Source organism: Numenius arquata, chromosome 11, assembly GCF_964106895.1.
Source record: "Numenius arquata chromosome 11, bNumArq3.hap1.1, whole genome shotgun sequence".
NCBI lineage: Eukaryota > Metazoa > Chordata > Aves > Charadriiformes > Scolopacidae > Numenius > Numenius arquata.
Genome location: NC_133586.1, coordinates 23,428,445 through 23,442,283, shown reverse-complemented (window position 1 = coordinate 23,442,283; position 13,839 = coordinate 23,428,445). Strand labels below are relative to the sequence as shown.

The following is a 13,839-nucleotide window of genomic DNA, read 5'->3' as shown; positions in this document are numbered from 1 at the left end:
TTGTGCCGTGCCAGCTGCAGGCTGCGGCGGGGATAATATACAGAGCCGAGGTCTGACATGTGGGTCTCCTTCAGAAAGAAAAATGAAATGCAGGTCTTCTCCTCCTGGAAAATGGTGGGTGCTCTGGTGGGAGCAGGTTGTGGGAAGTCATGGTGCCAGCAGCTCATCCCGGTGGGCAGGAGAGGCTGGGTCCTGCCTTCGGAGGAAGGTGCTGGGGACCTGCCTTAACAGTGATGTGGCTGGAACACGATGCTGTAGACAACATGAGGTAGAAACAAGCGGCAAAACCAACTGCCAGGAGCCCACAGCCCCATGCAGGGAGAGAAGGGGATGCTGATCCCAGGTCTTCATGCCCTATGCCTCCTAACATGGCTTTTTTTGGCAGGCAGAAGCCTTTCCCCACCTTTCCTTAAAACCCAGGGAAGCTGCTGCCACATCCTACAGCCCAGCCCAAACCTGCCATCCCCAGGACACCTCCGTGGAACCACCACGGGATGCTCCCAGGAGCCTGAGAAGGACCAAATGCTGCTGAGGGACCAGCAGCCCCAATCCAGACCCCATCCTGGGGACCAGCTCATCCCTCCCGGCCGCCGGGCTTGGAGGAGCACCTCCCTCTGCCCTCCCTGCCACGCAGCCAGCGCCGCTTCAATCTCTCTTTGAAGACCACGCGCCGCTGGAAGTTAATTGCACGACAAGCCACTGGAGGCTCCTGTGCATCCTGGGGCCAGCATGCCATATTAAAAAGGACGTGCTGGCATATTTTTTTTTCTCCACCACCACGATCACAGGAGAGAGATGAAAGAGGAAGGGACGAAGTGCAGCCGTCCCTCCCTTCCCCATTGGAGCGGCAACCCTCCAACACGCACCAGCCTATATTTAACCCGCTGCAACCAATCATAGCAAATCCCCTCCTAATCCTCCAACAATAACCCAGGACAATTTAAACCCCAGGGATAGATCCTAAGCAGCTTTTTTCACCGGCCGTGTCCCCCTCCCGCAGCAGGATGATGAGCAGGCACGGGTAGGGCAAGGGTGGGCAGCGAGGAGGCAACACACTCGTGTCCCCAAGGCTGGAGATGCTCTTGCAGAGGATGAATCTTGCCTGGATAACTGCAGCCCCATCCAGTTTCACAGGAAGGCGACACCTTGGATGCTCTTCAGCAATCGATACCACCTCAACCTGGGTGCAAAGCGCTCAGCATCCCATCCCCCGAGTATTCGTGTCACCGCAGAGTCACATCCCAGCAGGAAAAATTAATGGTGGGGTGACGGTGCCAGGTTGCTGTCTGGAAAGACGGCAGATGAGGTTATCCATTTTTACAGGATTAAGAGATGAAGGGAGCTGGGGGATGCAAAAAAGCACCGCCTGGTCCTTGTATGGTCCCATCATTTTGGGGGGAAACGTGCCCCAGGTCCCCTCAAAGCGCCCTAAGGGTCAGGTCCTCAAGCATCATGGGGACTACTAGGGTGCTCAGAAGAGGGCCCCCAGCCTTGTGGGGAACAAGGAGATGTTGGCTCTGCAGTTGGAGAGGGCAGCCACTGCCAGCTCTGCTAGTTTTCTGCTAATTTTGGGGTGCAGGGGACCTCTGCAAGGCAAAGGGACAATAAGCAGTGGCATTTCCCAACCTGAGTAGAGCAGATCCATGAACGAGCTCAGAGCCAGGGTTGGTGTAGCCCCACACCCCATCTGCACCAGTGAGGAGGGATACATCCTGCACTGATCCTGCTCCAGGGCACCACCAAACCTCCAGCACCTGGAAATGTTCGAGGTCCTTCTTGCATGAATTTCTTCTCCAGCTGGATCACCTTTGGGATGCCTTGGCTTTGGGCTGTACCTTCTTCCATGAATTTCTCCTTCAGTTGCATCACTTTGGGATATCCTGGCTTCATGATGTCCCTTTTTCAACCCATTTCCCCTCCAGCTGCATCACCTTTGGGATGCTCCAGCTTTGCCATAAACCCTGTGCACATGCAGGGAGCCTGGCCTGACCTGTTATGCCCGGGCTTTAGAACACAACACCCAAAGCTGGTTCATGGCCATCATGCAACAGCTCCACTGCTGCTGCCAGGAGAGCAGAGGACAATGTGGGGCAGGGGGTGGCCAACACAAGAGCCACCGTGGCTGGGCTCTCCAGGAAGGAGAGAGATCACTCAGCAGTTGCCACCAGAGGCAAAACAGGCTTGACTAGGGAAGTTAATTTAATTTATTGCCAATCAAATCAGAGTAGGACAATGAGAAATAAAACCCAAATCTTCAAATACCTTCCCCCCACCCCTCCCTTCTTCCCAGGCTCAACTTCACTCCTCTCAACTTCTCCACCTCCTCCCCCTGAGTGGCGCAGGGGGATGGGGAATGGGGGTTGCGGTCACTTCATCACACGTTGTCTCTGTCACTCCTTCCTCTTTGCTTTCTCTCCCTTCTCCAGCATGGGGTCTCACCCACAGGAGACAGTCCTCCATGAACTTCTCCAATGTAGGTCCCTCCCATGGGCTACAGTTCTTCATGAACTGCTCCACTGTGGGTCCTTTCCACAGGGTGCAGTCCTTCAGGAACAGACTGCTCCAGCTTGGGTCCCCCGTAGGGCCACAAATGCTGCCAGAAGACCTACTCCAGCACAGGCTCCATGCACTGAAGCTCCAGCACAGACTCTCCACAGGGTAAAAGCTTTCTTCAGGTAACATCCGCCTGCTCTAGCATGCAGTCATCCAAGGCCTTCAGATGGATATCTGCTCCACCATTAACCTCCATGGGCTGCAGGGGGACAGCCTGCCTCACCGTGGTCTTCACCACAGGCTGCAGGGGAATCCCTGCTCCAGCACCTGGAGCACCTTCTCCCCTCCTTCTTCATTGACCTTAGTCTCTGCAGAGTTGCTTCTCTCACATCTTCTCACTCCTCTCTCTGGCTGCTGTTGTTGCACCGCAGTTTTTAAACTAGTTAAATATGTTACCACAGAGGTGCTACCACTGTCACTGATGGGCTCAGCCTTGGCCAGCAGCAGGCCCATCTTGGTCCTGTATGGGGGCAGGACCAAGGCACCTTCTGGCACCTTCTCACAGAAGCCACCTCTGCAGCCCCCTCCTACTAAAACCTTGCGACACAAAGCCAAAACAGTCTCCCAGGCAGGGTCAGGGATAGGACAGGGGAGGGAAATAGGGGAGGAAGATCAGATCTTTCCATTAAACCCTGCAGGGATGGATGCTCAGATGGTGGATAAGTCACTGGCTGCCTAATGCCCTGCTTTCCAAGGGACAGGAGGGCCACAAGAGGGGCCTTGGATGGTGGAGCACGGAAAAAGCATCAGGAAAACCTTCAGCCTAGGTCACACCAAGGGAGAAGGAGCCAGCAAGGGTGTGTTTGGGTGTCCTGGTGACCGAAGTGGCTGCAGGAAGTCTCACCAGTTGTCGCTGATCCCATGGGATGGGCATTTAGTTCACCAGGACCTGCTGAACATGCACAACACCCACTGCCACACTCCTGCCCAAACCCTTCAACGAGTGTCCACCTTTGGTAACAGTGATGACATGACTATGAGCGAGGTCCTGACACCATCCTGCAAGAGGACAGCTCGTCCCACCACAACCCAAGCTGGCCAGCACCCATGCAGGATGGGGGCTGCAGCTCCCTTGCCATGGCCTGAAGCCTACGCAGAAGATGCCTCTGGGATTTTGGGGACGTTGGTGCCTCTCAAGGCTTGGCAGAGCACAGCCACCACACCAAGCCCCTGGAACAAACTGCAAGGAGCCCAGACCTCCATTCTCACGCTCCCAGAGAAGGGAAGCAGAGGAATGGAAAGCAGTTTAGCTCCCAGGAAAGCGTGGCAGAGCAGCTTGCAGCTCAAGAGCCTCCTCCTAAACAAGGCCTTTAATCCAGCGCTCGGCAGCCAAAGCAGGATCCCCAGCTGGTGTTACCTGGGGCAGCTACAGACGTGCCTCGGGGAGACGGGAGGCGAGCAATGGTCCTGTCTGGAGCAGAATAGTGCTCACCTGTTGATAAAACAGCCTCTGAACAAAGCCAACAGATGCTTCGAGAGCGATAAGCGGTGCATTAGCTCTCCTCCCGCTCCCCGTGCTGTCGAGCCAGCAGATATTAGACACGAAACAGCGGCGCCGGGGGAGCGCCAGGGAATGATGCATAATAAAGCTCTGCTTCTCTACACCAACACGCAAACAGTCACCACGCTCAGCGGGTCTGCAGCCTCCCCGTTCATCGGTGAAACAGAAGGAGGGACAAGGCAGCAGCCTGAGACACCAGCAACCCTCGCGGTGCTGGAGAGGAGATGCCCCGTCACTGAGGAGCAGCAGATGATGCTCCCAGCTGGAGCGAGCTGCCAGGCTGCTGATCTGAAGATGAGAGGGGTCACAGCCACGCTGTCACAGCTTTAGGAGGCTTCGGAGGAGCGCGCTGAGCCTGCGCGTTGGCTCAGCAACCTTGGAGGGGATTTACAACTGCTCATTACGTTGGAAAATGCCATTAGAGCAAACGAGAAATCCATATTCCTGCTCCTCGCCCTTGCTGCACCAGCCTTCAAGACTCACTCCCTGTTCCCGTGTTCAGGAACACACAGCTGCTGAAGATGGTGTAGCCTCCTTTGAAGGCCTGAAGCCCACCTATAAGCAGAGCAATCCTGGCACATCCCCCTTTTCAAAACATCCCCCGAGACAAAGAGCAAGCGGAGTCGCAATGAAGGCTGCGGGTAATGGCGAGGCAGCACGTCCAACGGGCGAAGCCATCGAATTTGGGGTCAGGCTTCCTCACGGTTATGGTAAAACCTTCCAGTGTTTGCCCTCGCTGTCCAAGCCTTCTCCATCCTCTCCCAATTTATTGCATCTCTCCTGCTCTGAGCGAGGACATGTCCACATTGACATCTGCAGACCCTGAGGACGTGCACGCTCCATCCCTCATGAGATGTTTGCAAAAGCACCATCCAAACCCCTGGAGGGCACGAAGCTCAGCCATGGGTGACCTGCCACCTCCATTCCAGCACAGAGCCGGAGGGAGGGATGCAGAGAGTTTGCTGTGGTGCTGCCAGGACGCAATCCTGGCTGCTCAGAGGGTTTGCGTGTCAGACACTGGCTTTTTTTGGTTGCAAAGGGCACCAGCACAGTGCTGGGATGCAGTCTGCTCACTGCGAGTGGAGGTGAGGAGATGACATGAAAAGGATGAGAATCAGAAACCGCTCCCATGTCACTGCCAGTCAACCAGGATTTGGGTGGCGGGAAGGATGTTTTTGTGCTCTCTCCCTCGGGGATGCTCTGCTTGTCCGTCCTAGCATGGCCACTTGGGCTCTTTCTCCCCACCATGAGCCTCTTCTCATTTCCACCCAAACCCCTACAAGGTCCAAGCTCTCATCAGCTTCACTGCTGCCCGTGGGGGTTTCCAGCAGTCCTGGGATTTTCAGCAAACTCTGCAGCTCCACGCTGTTTGCGCTGAGGGAAATCACACCAGAATAGGATGCTGGTGGGGATGGGGAGCTGGTGGGGGGCTTAACATGCAGCCCCAAAGGTGGGGGGTGCTGATGCTCCTCTGCACTCCTCCCAACACTCAGCCCATACCTCAGTTTCCCTAGCTGAAGGTTTTACACCTTGTGAAGCAATCAGGCTCTTGGCAGACACCAAGCAAGCTGTGTCAGTGGACAGAAAACTCAGCAGAAGACCTTGTCCATGTTTCTCCAAGAAGATCCCCCTCTTGGAGCCCCCAGCCCTGGGGTGCACAGAGCAGGGCCCCTGACCGCTCCCGCTTTCTCTTTCCTTGTCCTCACCAGCAAGCCTGGCTCGAAGAGGCTCCTTGGGTCCAATTTTACAACATGTAGCTCTCTCCTGTCTTGGAGCAGCAGAAAAACTACACTTAGGAGCTCCCACTGCCTCAATCTGGATGAGTTCGTCCATATTGAACGGATGGTGAAGAAGAGAGGGCACGACTGTGAGATAGTTGGAGGTCCCCATCCCAAGCAATCATGTCCCAGTCACCCCCACCATGGTCCATGCACTCCTCTCTTCCCAAATAGCTTATGTCACAATGTTTTTCCCAGCAGTAATAATTTTGGTGCCCACCAGCTCCACACCAGTGGCCATCGCAGCACTTGGTTCTGTGCCAACCGCAGTTTCAAAACCAGTTTCCCAGCAGGGAGAGAGGAAAGGCAAACTGGGCCCATCCCTGTCTTCCCAAAGCACAGGGTAAGAAAGGAACCCCCCTGGCAGCAGCTCATGGGAACACGGGCTTCAGTTCAGCTTCCGTGGGAGATAACAAAGGCAGTGGCAGTGAGGAGCAGCCAGGGAATTAAGGCCAACAGCTTCGTTCTCCGCATGCAACAGCAATGGAAGAGCAGGAACAGATGTCCAAGAGGTTACCCAGCCGAGGTGAACCATCAGTTGGCTACCACCACCACTGCTCTCTCTCACCTTTGAGCTTCTGGTCTCTGTTTCTGGTTCCAGACCCCAGCTGAAGCCAGACACAAACCTGAGGAGCTCAGCCCGAGCCTCCCAAAGCAGAAACCTCCAGCATCCCAACAAGGCTGGAATGAAGGCCAGGTTCCAGCGCTTGCCGTGGTCCACTGAGCCACCTATTCATCCCCGCGTTTCTTGGCTGAGCCCCAAACAGCGACAAAAACCCATCAAAGGACTTGGGAAAGCAAACCAAGCTGCGCACAATGAGACGAGCTCCAGCGGAAAAAAAGGTTCAATTGCCTTCGAGAGCCCGATCTCCCACTGAGTCGATTTTGAAAGCTCCGTTGGGGTTTTTTAATCCAGCAGGAGATTTCTGCCGCCTCCCAGGGTTTCAGCGTTTTTGTGACAGACCTGCAGGTTGCCAAGCAGAAATGAAGTCAACTCCATCAAGTTCCCGTGCAGGCTGGCAGGGCCTTTCCTCTGGCACCTCCAGAACAAGTTCGCTCTTGCAGCAAGGCAGAGAAATGGCAGCTTCGATTTTCACCCGCTGCCTGGGATAACACAACGCATTGGGCTGATGCGAGTTTTGGCCCGTTACTCCCTTCGCTGGACACATCAAGGGCTCTTCTGTGTCCTGACCACCCAGATGGTGGGGGGAAAGCACAGAACGTGCCAACAAGCAACACAGCAGGGACACAGGAAGGAAGGGATTGCTATAACTCCAAAATGATATTGTAGGAGAGCAAAAAGCTCTCCAATGACACTTACCATCCTCTGTCTCTTGCCAGACAATGCCCTCCAGGTTCACGCTGGTCCCAGGCTCGCAGGGGCCCAGGCACTCGGGCTCGGTGGCCAGAGCCACGTCGCAGGTGTTCACTCCCACCGAGCGGGTGCGTACCATGATCTGCTCGCAAGGCGACGAGATGTCGTTGTTGACAACAGGGACGAGGAGGTGCAAGGGCAACACTGCAGGTGTAGAGACTGGAGACTCCATCTGCAGGGAAGGAGAAACATGCCGGTCACCATTGGGAACACAGGAAGGAGAGCAAGTATCAACAGGCATCTACATTCCTGGAGAACCTTCTCAATGCCTGTGCCAGCAGGCGGTTCAAGTCCCACACCCTGCCAGAGGACAAGGATCTCACAGGTCTTTCCCACCCTGGCGTGCCTGTACCCATGTAACCCTGAAGATCCAGCACTTTGTAGCCATGGAGATCACACCCAAATGTCCCTCCCACACCCAAAGGAGAGCAGATATCTGCTCTCCTGCTGAAAGAGCTTGTGCCAAGTTCCTTCCCCGACGGCTTTTGCCAGGGTAATCATCCCTGGTCAGGATGCCTTTTGGCTATTGCTCAGATGTAAACGCAGTCAATGACTTTGGACCTGAAGAAAAAAAAATGATAGGCTTCGGCTCAACTGGCTGGACAGGACAAACAAGTAGCAGTCTCCCTCCAACATCCTCCTCCTCCCAAATCTACCCTGTGACCACCTGAAGATGCAGGTGTTCAGATCACATCCCTCCTCTCTGCACAAGTATCCGCTTCAGAGCCTGACTTGGATGATGGCTGAGCCAACTGAGCGGCAGCCACTGTGCTCTCCTTGCAAACAGAAACCGCGTCTCACGACCAGAGCCAGGCTTGGAAAGCCAAGGAGCCAACATGCCAAGAAAAACCACAGCCAAGTCACCCTGCAACCGACGAGCCAAGGTCCTCGGCTGCTCTGCCATGCAAGCAGATTGCAGCAGTGTCAGGAGGAGGATGGCTGACGGGCTGATTTTGCTGCTGGCCAAGGGAAGGGTAGGGTGGAGGCCTTCCTGTCCTTCAGGGTCCATCAGCCAAGCCAGCCGCAGTCAGTCATCCCCTCACTTTGGCTGGAGAGCGTTTGCAGCAGTTTTGGGGCTACCTGCTCATCCTCTGCTCAGACCTCCTCTCTGTACGGGTTGTGATCTTGATAAGATACTGAGCAACCTCAAAACAGAAGCAGACTGAGGAAACCAATCAAGTCATCAGCGAGTGCTGACCTGGGTTTCGGTTTCAAGCAGGGGAAGATGCCTCTAGAACATCCAGCACTACACTGAGAGATGTCCTCCTACGCCTCTGCTGAGGAGATGATTATAACCACAGAGAGACCAAGCTTGCTGGTCACCAAGCAGGGACACAGACACCAGCCCACAACCACGTCCAACCTCACTGCTAGCTCTCCCCAGCCAATATAGTTGACAGCCACCAAACAGTCAGACTCCCACCCTGAACTGGCACCCTGGTCCTGACTGGCCACCAAAATTATCTGCTCGTTCTCTTGCTCACACCTTTAAGCAAGATAAATGCCTCCATCCTTTAAGCAAGACAAATGACCCCAGCAGAAGCTTGCATGCCCAGCGTCGCCTGCCCCACACAGTGCGGTGCCCATAACCACAGTGAGCAGCTGGAGCATCCCCGTCACCCCAAGCAACTCATGACCCCACAAAGCCCCTCCACATCCTTAGCGACACAAACACCGTTTGCAAGGGGAGAAGGTGCAAGTGAAAAATCTCTAGACAGAGGAGCAGAGAGGAGGAGATTACATCCAACCAGCGGCTTCTACCCACTCCCACGGGGGTGGCTGCTGGTGGGGGACACAAACGTGACCCTCATGGAGAACTCAGAGATCTTCTGGCTCTGCCAAGGCAGGTGGATTTGCTCTTCCAACAGGAGAACACAAAGCACCATCTGCCCACATGCCTTTATCACTCTCCTCATCCGCCTGTATCCATCCTGTCCCTGGACGGCCCATCAGAGCGCATCCACTCCACTGAGTGATAAAGATGGCCTGGAGGTGGCTGGTCCAGCAGCAGCTGGACCACAAGGTCTCCTCCACCAGCAGCACAGCTCTTGTTCCACGGCTCTCTTCCCCACCCAGCACCTCTGGCCTCCCACCAGCAGGACCAGCTCTCCCCCAGGAGCCCATCCCCAGCTCTCCATCGCCACCCACCTCTGAGGTTGCCCCACAGCTGGTGCTCCAGCTGCACCCCATGGGATTTGAGAATGGGGTTTTTTGGTGTAAAAAAAAACCCATGAGCCTGCCAGAGAGGAGGGCTGCACCCTCACAGACAAATCACCCCCCAAAATACAGCAACCCCATCGTGCATCTTGGCGGATCCGAAAGATGCTCAAAGGAAGCACGAGGCTCCTTCGGAGGGGAAAAGAAGAAAATCACTCATGGACGCCACGTTTTGCAAGCCAAAAGCAAGCCCCCGGGTAATGAAATAGCTGGAGAGGAGCCAGGCAGGCCTGCCTGATTGTGGGGGGCAGGAGCGAGAACCCAGCTGGGGATGGTGAGCACTCCCCCCAGCACCCTGGGAGCAGCGGCCGTGTGTGCACCCCGAGGACCTGCAGGTTTTGGAACCGTTCAGCTTCCTTCCACTTTGCGACAGAAACCACAGCACAGCACGGGAGCGTTTAATTACAGTTCCAGCTCTGCTAATTATCGCCCGGTCACATTCGTAATCTGCATTACGCCACGGTGCATAATAAACAGCTCGTTGAGATCTCTGTAATAAGCGAGGTGGCTTGATGGGATTTCATATTTCAGCCTGCACTGGAACAAACTCATTCAGCAGCCATGGGAAGAGGAGGCAGCTCTTCTGCTCCCTCGCCCAAAGCTCGAGAGCAAAACACAAAGGCCCAGGGTGTCTCTCCAAGGGTGGGGGCAGGAAAGGAGCCACCATGGTGGGACATGTCCAAAAAAAGCCAAAAGCTGTGCCGGAGGAAGAGGCAGATGGATCAATCTCTGAATTCAGCTCCCCCCAATGTGTGTCTTATCTCCCAGTGCCACAGCTTTCATCCTCCTGCTTTATGGAGCAAGGTCGGGAGATGCATCTGCTGGTGGTGCAGGAGGGCTGGGGGGAGCCAGTGGGTGCCCAGCTCCCTCCGCCAGGCCAGAGGCCAAGGGCAATGTGGCATCAGGGCCATTGGGCAGTGCTCATACCCTTCAGCAGTGGCTTTCCCATCTCCTCCAGCTGAGAGGATGGAGCTTGAGGAGATCCCCAGCTCCCCAAAGCCAGTCCTGCACCCTCCTGCCTTCCAGCTCCACCACCCCCCGAGCAAATCACTTCACACTTCTGGGCCCTAAATCCCCTTTTCAGAAGGAAAATTTATTTATCTTTCCTTGCCAAGCAGGCTCTAAGATTAAATGCCAGCAAGTGCAAAGGCAGCCAGGACCCGCTCGCTGCTGGAGGGAGCCGAGATGTTTCCAGCAGCCCCTCTGCGGGAGCTGGATGGGGTGAAGCTCCCCGGTACCAGCGCTGGCCATCCGCGCCCGCCTGCCGCTGCCTCCCTAATGAAAGCCCTTTGTGTTCCTCGCCAAGGCTTTCCCATCACGAGGAACGTGCTTTCACCACCGCTGAGGACAGAAGTGGAACAGAGCCAAGCCCAGGCGGTGGCCAGCACAAGCGCTGCTCCATGGGGAAAAAGCAAATCCACCGAGTGCGGGGTGACGCCGATGGCACCGCGCGACGCCAGGCGTGGGGAAAGGGCTCCGGGTGGGTAATTAAAACCTGCCCCTCAACACAGCCCTCAATCGAAGGTGGGACAGAGTCCCACCGTAAAAGGAAGCGGGGTGGAGAGTGCTGGCGTGGGGAGATGCACACAAAGCATCTCCTGCCATCTTAGAGCTGTGCCAGCGCAGCTTCGTTAACATCAGTCACTGGTAAAGGGACTCCACAGCAGCAATTAGCTAAAGGCAGAAAGAGAAGAGGGCGCAACAAAAATAAAAACACCGTAGTAATTTTGATGCCAAAACCTAAACCACCCAGACCACCCACTTATATTTATGAGTATTTTGGTTTGCTCCCAATAATCAAAGTCAACCGGGCAAGAAAAGAGCATTTTTGAGTCATAAAAGCCAACAGGGACATCAAAACCCAGAGAAGAGTAACCAGCAGAGATATTTGTAGTGCATCTACAAGGACAGAGAGGTTGCTAACAACCACGGGGTGTAGGGCACCCACAGAGCTGCACCCCATCTGTCAGAGAGGACCTCGCAATGGTCAGTGTGAGACGGTGCTAGGCTTCCAGTGTATCCCCACGTTAAACAGCTACACAGACAGTGGCCCATTTTTCTCATCTAGAAGGGTTCTTCAACTCCCGCAAACACAGAGAGACAACAAAAGCCAAGGGGAGGCCTCATTGCTGGTCACAAACTCTTACCTGCTGTGTGTCAGGAGACAAACCAGGGACCAAAACTGCCCCATCACTGGAGCATTGCTTGAGGCCGCAGCCAACACTTCCCACATCCTTGCAAGGCTCAGCCCAACGTTTGGGTGCTTTGATGTTGTCACTCTTGTCCTGCTTCACCAGCAGGACCCCAACAGCTTTGCTTTTTAGAGTAGGACCTGGGAACATGAGCTTCCAACTCCTTGAAGAGAGGTAACCAGGGAGCAGATCCATCCAGTTGATGAGCACCTTTGGTGGGCAGCTCCAAACCTCAAAAGCGCAGCACTTGTGGTGCCTCCCCCCGACCACCAGTGACCTCGGCAAGGATTTCAAACAGGATCCAAAGTCTTCTCCAACCTGATCCCCAATGCCGGGTATGCAGAGCCTGAAGACAAATCACTTTCCTGGCACCACTGCCCACAACGCCTACGATTCAATCTTGAATCTACTTGCAAGCATTGCTCAATAAGCTCCAAGAATCATAGAATGGTTAGAGTTGGAAGGGACCTTAAAGATCATCGAGTTCCAACCTGCCTGCCCTGGGCAGGGACACCTCCCACCAGACCAAGTTGCTCCAAGCCCCATTCAACCTGGTCTTGAACCCCTCCAGGGATGGGACATCCACAGCTTCTCTGGGCAACCTGGGCCAGGCTCTCACCACCCTCACAGCAAAAAATTTCTTTCTAGTATCTAATCTAAATCTTCCCTCTTTCAATTTAAAACCATTCCCCCTCAAGAGACTCGCCCAGAGCTCCTGGTCACATCCCCCAGCGACAATGTCCCCGCACACTGGAGGCACACAAACCCCCAGCAGTCGGAGGAGGCTCCAGAAGACCCCCTTCCCCAAATAGCACGGGTGGCCATGAACCCTGACCGTTTACTGGCTGGATGTCTGGACCCCACCAAGAAAGCAGCCAACAAGAGCTTCCAACCAAGCCCACATGCGGGGAAATAATAGTGGCACAAGCGTCAGGTCCAGTGATGGAGCCAGGAGTGTGGTCTGGGGCATCAATCCCAACTCTGTCGCCCATTTCTCTTCCCTCTTGCTAGGCTGGAGGTTGAGGTTGCTGACATCCAGATGTAAAAAAGACATCTGTTTTAGAAGAAAGTTTCCCTTCCCTGGAAAAATGCCAGCTTAAATAAACAAAGCCAGTTGTTTCTACCAATTGTGGGAAGGCGTTCAGGAGGACATCGGCTTTCTTTGTCGGTAAATCCGAGCCCAGAGGACATCAGGGCAGCTGGTCCAAGGAAAAAGGAGGATGGTCATTTCCAACAGCCCCCTCTAGCAAGAAGCAGTAACTGTCACAACAAGGAAGGACGAAGGCTTCCACGAGCCGCAGAGCAGAGCGGGCTCAGCATCGCACTCCCTGAGTTCGCTCTGCAGAGAGGACAAGCGAGCGTGGGACCTCGTGGCCAGTGCCACCGTCAGAAGAGCCAGGCAATTTGGATGGGAACTAAGGATTTTTAAGGAACAGTGATCCCAACTTATCTCCTCAGGTGATGCAGCTCGTCCTTGGGAGCCGGCAGGTAAAGCCAGCCCCGGGCTCCATGGCAGGCTGGGAGGGAGATAGCACCCAGTGGTCTGGACCAGCTTTGTCACCCGGGACTCTCACCGTCACCCCAAAACCAAACCAGGAGAGGCCAGTTCCTCCCCACACACTCCTTGGAGGGTTGTCCTTGGTGCTCCCCCCCAGACACATGCCCGAGACTCACAGTCTCTCCCAGCCACAGGGCCACTGCTGGCACGGTGTGGTGGGAATGCTCTGCCTACAAAAAGCTGCCTGTGCATCCTTCTCCTGGCCACGTCAAGCACCCATCTCTCAGCTCCAAGGTCCAGATGTCCCCTGCATGGAGAGGCTTTGCCTCCATCCACACAAACCCCTTCCCTGGCCAGCAAGTCCCAGCAGGAGATGGTGGCCAAAAGGCTGGCACAATGCAGCGCGTTGGTTGGAGTCGGCAGGCGCTTTTCAAACCCAGACTCTTCAGCCAGGTGTTTTGGGGAGGACCTGGCTGAACCAAAGCCTGGTCGAGGACTTCTGCACAAAGCTCATGGCCCCACCACCAGCAGCACTGAAAATGGACCTGGTCGCAGTTAATGGGCATATCAGGGTGCAATAGCCCATCCAGTAACGCTGGAGATACAACCTCCCACTGCTCCAGAGGGACTAATCCAGACACCCAGGTGATCCAGGTGGCTGTACGCGTACCAACCCTGCAGGCGAAATGCAGATATTACCCAGCATGACCTCTGATGAGCCGCTT

The 13,839-nt window shown here is 55.1% G+C and overlaps 1 protein-coding gene across 1 annotated transcript in view; it reads right to left on the bottom strand.

The window, feature by feature from the left end:
• ZNF609 (zinc finger protein 609) overlaps positions 1 to 13,839 on the bottom strand; it is a 57,918-nt gene that overhangs the window by 7,653 nt on the left and 36,426 nt on the right. Inside the window, exon 2 of the mRNA XM_074156185.1 lies at positions 7,154 to 7,379. Within this exon, the coding sequence (XP_074012286.1) occupies positions 7,154 to 7,379 (226 nt within the window). The remainder of the gene's footprint in view (positions 1 to 7,153; positions 7,380 to 13,839) is intronic.